Source organism: Orcinus orca, chromosome 21 (genome assembly GCF_937001465.1).
Source record: "Orcinus orca chromosome 21, mOrcOrc1.1, whole genome shotgun sequence".
Taxonomy (NCBI): Eukaryota; Metazoa; Chordata; class Mammalia; order Artiodactyla; family Delphinidae; genus Orcinus; species Orcinus orca.
The window spans coordinates 6,881,845-6,895,238 of NC_064579.1; the positions used below are offsets into that span (position 1 = coordinate 6,881,845).

General features: G+C 42.3%; 1 protein-coding gene across 1 annotated transcript in view; it reads right to left on the bottom strand.

The window, feature by feature from the left end:
* KCNU1 (potassium calcium-activated channel subfamily U member 1) overlaps positions 1 to 13,394 on the bottom strand; it is a 168,441-nt gene that overhangs the window by 70,613 nt on the left and 84,434 nt on the right. The window contains exons 20-21 of the mRNA XM_033415052.2: positions 10,744 to 10,833; positions 10,507 to 10,604 (exon numbers count right to left, since the gene is read on the bottom strand). Coding sequence (XP_033270943.2) covers positions 10,507 to 10,604; positions 10,744 to 10,833 — 188 coding nt within the window. The remainder of the gene's footprint in view (positions 1 to 10,506; positions 10,605 to 10,743; positions 10,834 to 13,394) is intronic.

Consider the following 13,394-nt stretch of genomic DNA (forward strand, 5'->3'; position numbering starts at 1 on the left):
AGGGAACGTCTGAAGAAAAATCTAAGCGAGGAGTAGCGTGTTACCAACTGTCAGTTTTTTTTGTTTTTGTTTTAACATCTTTATTGGAGTATAATTGCTTTACAATGGTGTGTTAGTTCCTGCTTTATAAGAAAATGAATCAGCTATACATATACATATATCCCCATACCTCCTCCCTCTTGCGTCTCCCTCCCACCTTCCTTATCCCACCCCTCTAGGAGGTCACAAAGCACTGAGCTGATCTCCCTGTGCTATGCAGCTGCTTCCTACTAGCTATCTAGTTTACATTTGGTAGTGAATATATGTCCATGCCACTCTCTCACTTCGTCCCAGCTTCCCCGGCCATACCACCTTGACCGTGCCAGATCTCGTCTGATCTCAGAAGCTAAGCAGGGTTCGGCCTGGTTATTATGTGGACAGGAGACACTATGGCTTTTTAACCAGAAGTAAAGCATGCACACACAGGTAAGCAAAGGAAACAGTTCATATAAACAAATGGCTGAATAAAAGGAAGACTTAAAAACTTAAAACATAACAGTAAACAAAAAATGGCCTTCAGAATGCATCCTGCTTTAAGCAGTTGACAAAACTTTAAATGATACTTTGTGTTTAAATATTTCTTTTTTGTTTCTAAGAGAGAGATGTAGAAAAAAGAGAAGCTACTATTATCAGCACAACTTGACAAGAAGGAGTTTATCCATGGCTTTCCTTCCTTGTTGGATATTCTTAGCTATACAAATAAGGAAAATATTTCAAGGTTCAACAGGCATCATTAAGTATTTTACTGGGGAGGGGAGGGGACAACTAACCAAACAAAAAAAAAAGAAAAAAAAAAAAAATCCCTAAATGGTAGTTTGGTCCAACTGCCACTCTTGAGAAGGTTAAAGTCAGAAAATGATGTGAAGCTTCTAATAGGTGGAGATGAGCTGCAGCAGGCTGGAGTCAACAGTGATAAATCCCTGTAAGTTCCTAGGCAGGCGGGAGATTTCAGGTATTGGAAATTACCAACTGTCAGTTTTTAAAAGCTAGTCGGCTTAGTACTCGTGATAGAAACTGAGCTGCGGAATGTAAAACGCAACATGCCTAAACTGGCTTGGGAACAATGGAACTTTCGGGAAGTCTCTGTTTTCTCAGAGCCTCACTCTCCAGCCAACAACATTTGCCAGGTATTAAAAAAAGGTGGGAGGGGACAGGCGGGTGAGGTGAGTGCTAGGTATGAACCGTGAGAAATTTTTGCTCAATAAAGCTTTGAATCTTCCCTTGTGTCCTTCTTAATAAAATCTCTCCTGAAAACACATGAATGATTTGCATAATGTTGGACGTTTTCATGATTATGGAAGTACGTCATGGATATGGGGGCTGGAAGGTGCAGTCTCGTGAGGATGGGTGGGGGCTCCCGCTGTGTGTGCTGCCTGCCCGAAGGGAAAAGAACTGGTCCACGTGGTCTCTGCTTCCTTCAACTCTAAGTTCTATAATCCTAATGAACTTCACAAAAAAGTCTGAAAAGTGTCCTCTCTACCAGGTTGCAGAGAGGGCTGTTAAGAACGTGCAACGATTACTGCCCTTTCTCCCAGTTTCTTTACTGCCCTTTCTCCCAGTTTCTTTGCTGCTTCAAACATCTGGGAGAAAAACCAAAGAATAAAATAAAACTAGGAAGTAAAGTCCCCGTCTCTCAAGGCAGTAGATAAGCAATTGAAGTTTTTCTGATTTCACTCTAAGAGCACTTGATCATTTGATTTACTTATATTTTAATCTATTTAGCTACAGCTGACAGTGTCCAAGTAATTACGTTTTCAGATTTTAGGCAAAGGAAAAATGAAATGGATTTTTGCCTAACGCCCTAACCAGACTGTTAATGGCTTGCCATGGCTTACTATGACTTCTTCTCTATGGATATTCTAAAGAGGGTTTCCGAATAAAGCCTTAGACATCAAAAAAGACATGGCATCTAAGACCTGTGGGTGACTGAAAAAAAATAAATTAAAGTCCTATGCACGGCCAGCATTTGATTATCTTTCTCTTTTCTTCAAGAAGTGATTTCCTTGACAGCTATAGGCAACCATTTTCCTTTCCTGGCACACGTGACAGGATTGCATATTAAGACATGCCTCGCATGTGATTTCCATATGGAGAGCACTAATTCTACTCCTCTCGACCTCCCTCAGGAAATATGATCATAGCCCAAATGAGTGAAAACAATTCCTGCCTTATGTGGCTGACACTGAATCTGCTCCAGTTTACTAAACAGCTAACCTGTTGCAAAATTTAGTATCTACCAGTCATTGTGACACACCTAAGAAGTGACACCATGTATTCTGGATAAGAAACACTGCTCTCAGGAGCTGAAGAAGCAGTAGGACAAGAGATCAAGCCAATGCTTTCGTCTTGTGAAAGTAGGCATAACATTCATCCATTTATTTATTTTTTATTTATATATCTGTTCATGATCAGAACTTCAAGAAAATTCTTAGAGCCATGAAAGATGGCATGGATTGGCCTGAAGAGAGGCTACATGTGGGGAAACCTGCCAGGACGCTATTTCAATCATTGGGATGAGAAATAAAGAGGGCCACGGCCAACGTGGAGATGGACACCAAGGACTCGAGAAAATGAAGCCCCCCAGCCAACGGCGGGACTGACTACAGGAACAGTGGCAACTGTCGTGAATACAGGAATGCAGGATATTGGTGGATGGTCTCTGTGGACTATTACCGGGTTGTTTTCCTTTGTGCTGGAATTGGGTGGACGTGTGGTCCGTGGCCCTGCTTTAGAGAAGAAGAGGCATTTAGGAACACCTCTGCTCTCTCTCCTACCTATAGCCATTGGTGCAGGAGGAGAGCCAAGCTAGAGAGATGAGCTGGTAGATTCACTGCGGCGGTTAGAGCTCAACCTTCCAGGTTTGGAATGCTCATCCCTAGGGAACACTGGCTGGGCTGACTCCCTTCTTAAAAGAGGTCACTTAGTCTGAGATGTTGATGAAAAAAATGACCCAAGGCAAAACCTAAAGAAAACTATGAAGTAGAGTCAATTCAAGTTTGGACCTCCTATTCAAACTATTTCTTATCATTTCTGCCCATCCCCGACCCCTTTTCACGCCCTCTTTCCAATTTCCTCTTCATAATTCCCCTCTCATTTACGCGTGACTCCATCACAAACATTAACATTTTAAGGAGGAATCTAAAGCCTTTCTCAGGGGGTGAGGATTAGGGGAATTTGGACACAGCTTTCCTAAGGCCACTCTCCCGCTGCCCACTCTCCACGCCATCACGTACAGAGACCGGTGTGTGCTTCTCCCTGCCCTGGTTGAGGACCCCGACTCTAAAAATCTCAGGCGTTAGAGAATTCACTGCTGAAATGGCAGGCAGCGAGCTGTTTAGCTGGAGCTGGCAAAGTTTCTGCCCAGTAACTTATCTAATCACATATGACTCCCCCTGCTCTTAAGGCTGGCCCTACCATGCATGGTCTTCATGCTCTGGATCCAAAACACATTGGGAATGGGTTCAAATAAGTAAAATCTACCAGGACTTCTCTGCCAATTCTTATTTCAACTGAATTTCACTGATGAGAAAAACAACGAGATTCTTTTTTGAGTCTGTGTTCCCACGGGTTCTATGATAATTACCGTATAGGTAGTACTTACTATTTGCCAGGAACTGTTCTTACTGCTTTCTATATGAATAGACTCAACCTGTATACTCTTTATGTACTAACAGTCTCATTTAACCCCTGAGATATGTAACATCATCACCAACATTTTACAGAATGAAACACTCTGAAACACTCTGAGAGCTTAAATAGTTTGCCTAAGATCACACAGCTAAGAAGTAAGTGAGCAATGCAGAATCCAACGTTTTTAACCACTGCACCCTGCTGCCTCTCTAAAATGTTAGATTATGAACTTAAGGGGAGAACCTCTGGTATGGTTCTAGTCAGAAAAAAAAAAAAAAAATGGAAGTGATCAAAGAAGAGGGATTATAAATCATAGAACATCAGAACTGAAAAGAGCCACAGCAGTGATGAGGACTGCTGAATTTCAAAAGGATGACACTGAGATCCCAGAAGGTGATGTGTCTTCCCTAAACCGCATCCAGTCAGTGGCACTGCCGCCGTCAGAATTCAAGTCTTCTGACTTCTCATTGAGAACAGGAGGTGGAAAAAGTTGGTGGGGCTGAGCAAGCTTAATTAACTCAACGAAGAGATAATTCTTTAAAGGAAGTGGACCGGGGATACATTTCATCTGACTCTGAAATGTAAAGTATTCAACCTGAAATCTGAGCTAACTCTAAGTCAGTAAATTTTCTATTCTGTCATCTATTGGTAAGTTCCTTAGTCCTTTTAGAAAGTTAATTCTCTGGAATTATTTCCAAGACATTATCATGACTTTTAAATCTATAAGGCCAAGTAGTCCCCTTCTACAATGATGTCCTCTTTGGCACATTTTTGGCTAGAACTAACTCTCCAGGTTCAAATTCACACACAAGTCCACTCCCCTGGCTACCAGACCCTGAGCGTTTCATGGTACTCTGCTGCCATCGTCTGGCAGAGTGAAGTAAGAACAGCTGGCTCACTCAGCCTGCTATTTAAGAATCTTGGTACCAGACTAATTAGAGTTGTCCTGGATGTAGTAGAAGTGGTGATGGAGGATCAGTATGGAGCAAGAAGAAAAAAAAAATGATTCTATTATGAGAAGAATGAAAGGTTCTGGGGAAGATCAAATGCCAGATTATAAATTGAAAGTCTTACTGATTCCCTAGATACTATAAATTACCTGTTATAGAAGTGGGTGAAATTTGGCGTATCTACAAATATGAATGCAGAGCTCTTTTCTTTAAACAAAAATCTTTCCATCTTTATACACCAACTAACTTCCTGCTTTAAAATATTTATAACAAAACACACTTAGAAGTCAGCTAAATGATTATTCAATTTATAAAAGTTTTTGTTTTGCAAAATGACTGACAGCAGTGCATGCATATGAGTGTATAACTTATGTGCAAAAGTTTGATTTGTACGCTGTGTTTACAGGGATATGTCTACTGCATGAAACAATGCTGAATTTCCATATGGGATAAAGATGTGTAATGAGACGATACTCTTAATGTATTATTTTTTTCTTTCTTATTCACATCTCTTTAATGGGACATTTCTCCATTTAGTCAGCCTCACCCCTTGCCTCAAGAATGATTCATATTGGGCCTCCCTGGTGGCGCAGTGGTTACGAATCCGTCTGCCAATGCAGGGGACACAGGTTTGAGCCCCGGTCCGGGAAGATTCCACATGCCGCGGAGCAACTAAGCCCGTGCGCCACAACTACTGAGCCCGCAAGCCACAACTACTGAGCCCGCATGCCTAGAGCCCATGCTCCGCAACAAGAGAAGCCACCGCAATGAGAAGCCCACACACCGCCATGAAGAGTAGCCCCCGCTCACCGCAACTAGAGAAAGCCCACACGCAGCAACGAAGACCCAACACAGCCAAAAATAAATAAATTACAGAAAAAGAATGATTCATATTGTTATAGAATGCAAAAGAGTCAATGTTTAACTTCTGAATCCCAAATAGGCTCTTGAAGCCCATTTAATTAACAGTATTCTTCAGAGTCAAGCGTTCCGTTGCAAGCCCTCTAGGTAATAGGGATTTCAGCAAATGGCACAGGAATAGTTTCTTTCTATGCCCAAAACTGTCTTAGATTTTCACAAAAAAATTTAAAGAGTCAGAGAAAATAGATATGGTTAAGATAGAGCCTTTAGTTCAGAATGTGGGATGGAAGCATGAAAAGTTCCATGGGCTTGCTCCTCCATGAAACAACAGTAACTAGTGAAAACTGAAACACACACACATACAAGCCCAATTAAAATCTCTAGAAATTGTCCTACAGGCATGTAGCAAATGTAGACAATTTATTCAAAAAATTATACCAAACCTTAGGAAGAGCTACAAGAGCCACAGGCACTTGAGACACAAACGGCTTCCTTTCCTCCAACCCCAACTAAGTGTGACAGAAGCTCCATTCTGGGTACTTGGGCCCGGAAACACAGAGCTACCCTTCCCTCCAGTTTCCAGGCGAGGGCTACGGTGTGTCTCGGGGAGGGGCAGGGCACCGGCATTTCTCATTCTCCCAGCCCCATGGTGCAGAGGCTAAGTTCCAGGTGAGCACAGCCAAGAGGCTGGGGGCTCCCTTCCTCCACGCAGCCCTCACTCATCACAGGGTGAAAACCATGGAGCACTAATAGCCTCATCCCAGCGCGCACCCAAGGCCGAGGTTTTCCAGTCGCAGAGGCAAACCAAGTCCAGAAGCTAGCGCCACTGCCCAGAGACCTGCTCAAAAAGCAGATATGTCAATTCCAGAGAGGTGGACGACCGTTTCTACCCCACAGCTCCTGGGCAGTGGCTCAGAGGTTCTGCCCAGAGGGAGAGGCAGGCCACTACCATAGAGAGCTCTGATGTTCTTCCCAAGGGAGTTGGCTTGACTTGGAGTAGAGTGTGGAGAAGCTCAAGCCCAAGGATGTTCTTGAAAACAATGGTGATTTGGGTGGCAAATCATTAAGTGGATGCTGGTAGCTCCATGAGAACAACAAGGTAAACCATTTGCGAGGATTGACCATAGTGAACCAGGAAAGAGACAGCGAATAAGTGCTCTCTCAGGGTCAGAACCAACCTCAGACTAGCCTCAGAAACTACTCCTGCAAAGGGGCTCAAATTTAATTGGATAATATTGTAAAGCAATATCTGCTTCAGGGTATTGTCAAAAATAATAGAGTCTCTGGCAGCCAATGAGCGTAGCCTAAGAGCTGGGTGTGATACCAACAGAGGCAGAGAGCTTAACAGAGAGTCAGGAAAGGAGACAATTAAAAAGAGCCCAGTTAAAACCACTGTCATCCCAGGGTGACTATGTGCATCCCAAGGCTATACTCTCTGATAGGCAACACCAGAGGCTTCACACTGCAGGGGAAATAGAGTTCAATGAAATAGTCCAGCCAAGCCACTAACCCACTAATCCAACAAGGAACGACAATACCACCCCTGGTGTCCAGAGGTGCTACAACAAAAAGTTTGTGCTTCAAATTATTTGAAGAAAATGAAAAGCCAAACCACAGGATGGGAGGAAACATTTGCAAATCACATATCTGATAAGGGACATGTATCTAGGATATTTAAACGCCTAATGCAACTTAATAATAGAAAGACAAGAGCCCAATTTAAAAATGGGCAGAAGATTTGAATACACATTTCTTCAAAGAAGATATACAAATGGCTAGTAAGATCCTTATTAAAAGATGCTCAACCTCTGTAGCCATTAGGGAAATTAAGTTAAAAATCACAATAAGATGCCACTTTACACTCATTAGAACAGCTATTATTTTTTTTAAAAAAAGGAAATAATAAGTGTTGGTTAGCATGTGGAGAAATGGGAACCCTTGTTCTTGTGCACTGCTGGTAGGAATGTAAAATGATGCAGCTGCTGTGTAAAACAGTATGGTGGTTCCTCAAAAAATTAGACATAGACTTAATATTTGATATAGCAATTCTACTTCTAGATGTATACACAGAAGCTAAAAGAGGAACTCAAACAGATACCTCTGTGCCAATATTCATAGCAACATTATCCACAATACCCAAAAGCTGGAGACAATCCAAGTGTCCACTGACAGATGAATGAGTAAACAAAAGGAAGTGTATCCACACAGTGGAACATTATTCACCCATGGAAAGAAGTGAGGTACTGATACACGCTACAACATGGCTATGTGAAAGGAGCCAGATACAAAAGGCCACGTACTGAATCACCCCCTCTTTATGACGTGGCCGGAAGAGGCAAATCTGTAGAGGCAGAAAGTAGGCTAGTGGTTGCCAGGGGCGCAGGAAGAGGAGGACGGGGGATGACTGCTGCTGGGTATGGAAATGTCCTAAGATCGATTGTGGTGATGGTGGCGTAAATCTGCTGATATACTAAAACCCACTGAATTGCTGGACCCTTTAAAAGGATTTGGTATTCACTTCATAGTATTTGAATTATATCTCGATAAAGCTATCACCCAAAAATGACAGAGCCTGGACCCCTGAGAAAACACTTAGTCCCTCCCAACCAACACACACACACCTGGTGTCTCAGGAAGGTGAGAGGTGGTGAGTCAAGGAACACAGGATAATTTTATGGTGTGTAAGGGGAGAAAATCCATAGGAAAACCCTCTTCAAATGGATCCTGGTGGGCGCACTTAGAGGAGTATTTAGTAACAGTGCAAGATGACTAGAGAAGAGCAGATGGCGGCATGTGTGTGTTTAAGCAGAAGAGGGCCTGAGAGCACCACCTAGGTTCCCACATCCTGACGTGCACACCTGCGAATGTGGGGAGACTGACAAATCCCACAGAGCAGACAGACCAAAATAACATATGGAATAAAAAGACTAGGAGTAAAGGAAAAGGGGACTTTGCAGACCTCAAGACCAGAGGCTAAAAACTACAATGAGGTGCTACCTCACACTGGTCAGAATGGCCATCATCAAAAAGTCTACAAATAATAAATGCTGGAGAGGGTGTGGAGAAAAGGGAACCCTCTTGCACTGCTGGTGGGAATGTAAGCTGGTACAGCCACTATGCAGACCAGTATGGAGGTTCCTCAAAAAGGAAACATAGTTACCATAGGATCCAGCAATCCCAATCCTGGGCATGTATCCAGAGAAAACCATAATTCAGAAAGATACCTGCACCCCAATGTTCATTGCAGCATTATTTACAATAGCCAAGACATGGAAGCAATGTAAATGTCTATTGACAGATGACTGGGTCAAGAAGATGTGGTACATATATAAAATGGAATACTACTCAGCCATAAAAATCCCCAAAATAATGCCACTTGTAGCAACATGGATGGACCTAGAGATTGTCATACTAAGTGAAGTAAGTCAGACAGAGAAAGACAAATAGTTTATGATATCACTCATATGTGGAATCTAAAGAAATGATACAAATGAACTTATTTACAAAACAGAAACAGACTCAGAGACATAGAAAACAAACTTATGGTTACCAAAGGGGAAAGGTAGGGGGAAGAGATAAATTAGGAATTTGGGAGTAACATATACACACAACTATATATGAAATCGATAAATGAGGACTTACTATATAGCACAGGGAACTATACTCAATATTCTGTAATAATCTATATGGGAAAATAATCTGAAAAAATATATATGTGCGTGTGTGTGTATATATATATATACACATATATATATGTATATATATATACACACACACGCACATATATATATAACTAAATCACTCTGCTGTACACCTGAACCTAACACAACATTGTAAATCAACTATACTTCAACAAAAAATAAATAAATTTTTTTTAAAAAGAAAATCCTATCTGAAAAAAAAGACCAGAGGCAATGGCAGGGACGATGGATTTCAGTAACAAACGACAGTAGGTGACCTAAATCCAGGAGGAACAGAGTTACTGGTTGCCAATGCAGAGGTCACAGAAGTCGACACTTACAGACCTCAGGAACCAGTAAGGAGGACTCTCATGAAAGGATGCTTGGCTGTCCACTACAAGAATACCATGAGGTTAGGCAAGTTTTCTCCTGCATTTAGATAGAATACTACTGGGAAGAAGAGAAGAGAAGAACCTTAGAGAGAAGGAGAGCCCTGATAGGAAATTCAAATTCTGAATTAAGTTTAAATGCTGAAACACTGGGATTTTACCCAAACAATCTTAACATACCTGGAAGAGACTAAGTTTCAAACCAGAAGCGATTAAGTTATCATGAATGCTCGAAATAACTTTTCTCTTCCTGCCTTAAGTGGTAAGGGTTGTTGGTGAGCTATCAAGTTCAGCTGGAGCAAAGGGGGAAAGTTTCACTTCTTCATCACTATGCCAGAATGAGTAAATTTTAAGTTCCCTACAATCCATTAAGGAAGAGAGCACTCAAGGAATGGTTTTGTTCGCAACACTAGAAGAAATGATAATTATGCGGTGATAGAGGCGTTAGCTAATGCTACAATGGCAATCGTATTGCAATATAAATGTATCAAATCATGTTGTACACCTTCAACTCATACAATGTTGTATGTCAAAGACATCCCGATAAAATTTAAAAAAACAGAAATGGTCATGAGGGGGTATCCTTATACCCAACGAAGCAGTCAGATACAGGCTGAACTTTTAGACTGAAGGTGGGAAGACCTGCGTGACGTAGACGTGTCTGGGATTGACTTGGAAGGTGCCTCCAGCTGGCTATGTGACTTTGGACAAAATTACTGAACCTCTTTCAGAGCTCATCTGCATGGCCCGTGAAGGGGCTGAACTAGAGAACCAGTAAGGTTTCTTCCAGCTCTAAAACAGTGATTCTCAGGTCTTGGATGCCCAGTGGGGAAGTATCTGCCACTTCTTGGCCAAGTTCACGTGGACATTGTCTTTTAAGAGATAGAGTCCCTCCCCTTTCCTTGGCCACGCCCCCAGACGCTGGGCTGAGGACAGCCAGGCAGAAAGCGCAGTTACCTGTCTTGTGTCGAGGATTCTTGCTTTTGCAGCTACATTTTCCAATTAGCTCGGGCATATACACATCACTGTGACAGACGGCACAGTAAAAGAAGGCTCTGCACAATGAAAGCAAATCAAGAATGACTGATGTGAGGCTTCACACTAAAGAAACACGGGGCTGACTCAGTCTGCCTGCCATTAAGTTGTATTCGCTTTAGGACTTTCTCCCCGTTAAAGTAATAAAAAAAAATTTACCTTTTGACATCCTTTGCAGATTCAGCAATAAAGAACCCTAGTGTGTTCTTACGGAGCTTAACTTGAGCAGGTGGATTTAGTATCAGCCCACTGGAAACAGAAAATAATAATACAGTAATTTTCCCCTCCAATGTCTGGGGCAATATCTGTTTTTACCAAAGGATTCTCTAAGTTGCAGAGTTAATAGGACTCAATCCCTTTCTACCGCCAAAATTTACAGTAGAAAATGTGAATCTGACTGCATTTAATTCATCCACTGCTGCTGAATCTACTGAGGGGGGTCAGGTCATAGCCCAGCAGCTGAGCTGCACACACTCCCTGGATTGTGTCCTGCATCAGAAATGGTCAAACCAATTCAGATGCAGGAAGCCTTGCTGATTGAAGCTACCCAAGGCCAAAGAGGCCAAGGCCACACGGTTGCTAGTCTTACGGTCATCCTAGTGGTGTACATCCTTAGGCTATTTGTCCTTTAAAATTAAATTCATCTAATTAACTAGCTGGATTCAAAAGTTCCTTTTATTTGCCTACACAATTTTTGAACTTGTTTATCTCTGACTTCACTTTTGTGTATCTTGATTGCAAGATTTTTGAGAGCAGGAACCACGTGAATTGTTTCTATTTCTACACTACTTGAGTATTTTGATTGTCTATTTTATTATGGTTTTGTGTGTTTGAAAACGTTGCCTTATAAACTTCATCCATGATATGTTTTGATAGGGTGCTCCATGGTGACTATCTGAGTTCCTCACATTTCTCCCTGCTGGTCAGGATCTCCCGTTTTCATTTCCTTTCATTCAGACCTCCAGCATGGTGAGGTCTTACAACCCTACACCTCCCCTCGCTTCATCTGTGCGTGGTCAAAGTACTCCTTTCCTCCTTTAAAACACACCCCTCCTTTCATATGCACACTGGAAAAAGGCCAAGTCTCCCTTTGGGCAAAGCTTAGTCTGTTGTTAGGATATGCCAAAGTAAGGTGTCAGAGCCTTACAAAACCAAAGAGCTTGTGCAACGAGAGATCTCCAGCTCTACGCCAAGAGCAAAAGACGCGGAAGAGCTGAGCTCAAGCAGGTGATCGCATGAGACATCGTGTGTCACTTTCTGAGTACTGACTGACTGACACTAACATGTCATTGGAATCACTGCTTTTGACTTTGAAAAGGAAAGGACAGAGTTGTGCCTCCCCCGCCCCAGTATCATCGGTTGATATTCACTACCTAACAAGCATATGTTTAAGTTGTATCTTCATACCTCCTTTTTTAAAGGCAGGGTCCTCTGAACTCATGTTAAATGCTTAGTTATGAAGATACTGCCATAATAATTTCTCTGGTTGCATTTGAAAGAAGAGGTGAACCTCTTTCAAAGAAGTTACTGCTTGATCCTCCCCTCACCCCCTTCATGAATCACGGCCAGCTGCTGTTAGCGAACACAGGCCACTGGAACTAACTCAGAACATTCTCTAACCGGGGTCAGATCCAGCTTCACCTCTTACCGGGTGACAAATTATTCCCTAAGAGAGATCCTGAGGATTATCCAGAACTTTTGCACACCTTAGAGTCTAGTCGAGTGCATCAGTTAGAAGAAAAAATAAAAGGTGAGAAAAAATGGGTTTTCCCCTAGCTTTTCAATATACTTGCCTGAAGCCCAGCTTTGAGATGCCCCATTTCCTCCCGTGTACAGTGACTGTGGTGGACTTAGCACAGCCTGGTGATCAGAAGCGCCCCCAGAGTAAGTTCACATTCTCGCTTGGCCCCTGGGTGTGGTGCAAGCTTGGGGAAATTATTTAACTTTTCTTGGCTTCTCCTCTGTACAAACGGGGCTAATTGTACCCTTCTTACAGCAGTGTTGGGAGGATTCGGGAGTTAATGGAAGTGAAGCGCCTACAGCAGTGTCGGTCATGAAGTAGCAGTCATGTAAGACTGCTATTACCAATATCTTTGCCAAATCAGGATTTAATTCTTTTGGTGCATCTGACTCTTTGGTGAGAAACCAAAATTAAATCTGTGTTGGAGCAGCTGCCGCATTTATTGGAGGTAGATGTATGCTAGGTAGTAAACAGCACCAGAACTTCTTGAATATATGTAGAACTCAGTTGCTTACTCATGTTTCTGGTCCACAATGTCCTGACAGTCATTCTAATAAAGTTTATAGCAATCTAGGATGTTAAATGTGGAAAGGATATTAAGAGCATTTGGTGTAACAGTTTCTGAACGCCAGTGAATAAAATGACTATATCACGGGGACTCAAAAAAATGCATAGATTCTGGTTTTATAAAGTCAGAAGTGAGGTTTTGAATTCTATGTCTTTCAAACTTTGCAAATAATTCCGATGCATAACCCAGGTCATTGAAGGCCCAAAATGTTAAAACCTGATCGTTTTGGGCTGGTGTGAAACCCAGACTCCCCGGCTCGTGAGGCTAAGATGCCATCCTCTTTACTCTCACCTATTTCCAGTAGAAAGGGCACTTGCACATGGGTTTCGATTTCGAGATTTCCACGAGCACGGCAGAACTGTTCAATAAGATTCAGCCGGCCGGATGGTCCTATTCCTTACTCTCCTTAAGCACTTGCTCTGTACTGTATCCCACTGACCCCTTCTGCTCAGATACCTTCTACATCCTCTCTAATTGACACACTGTTTCTTCTTTCTAGCC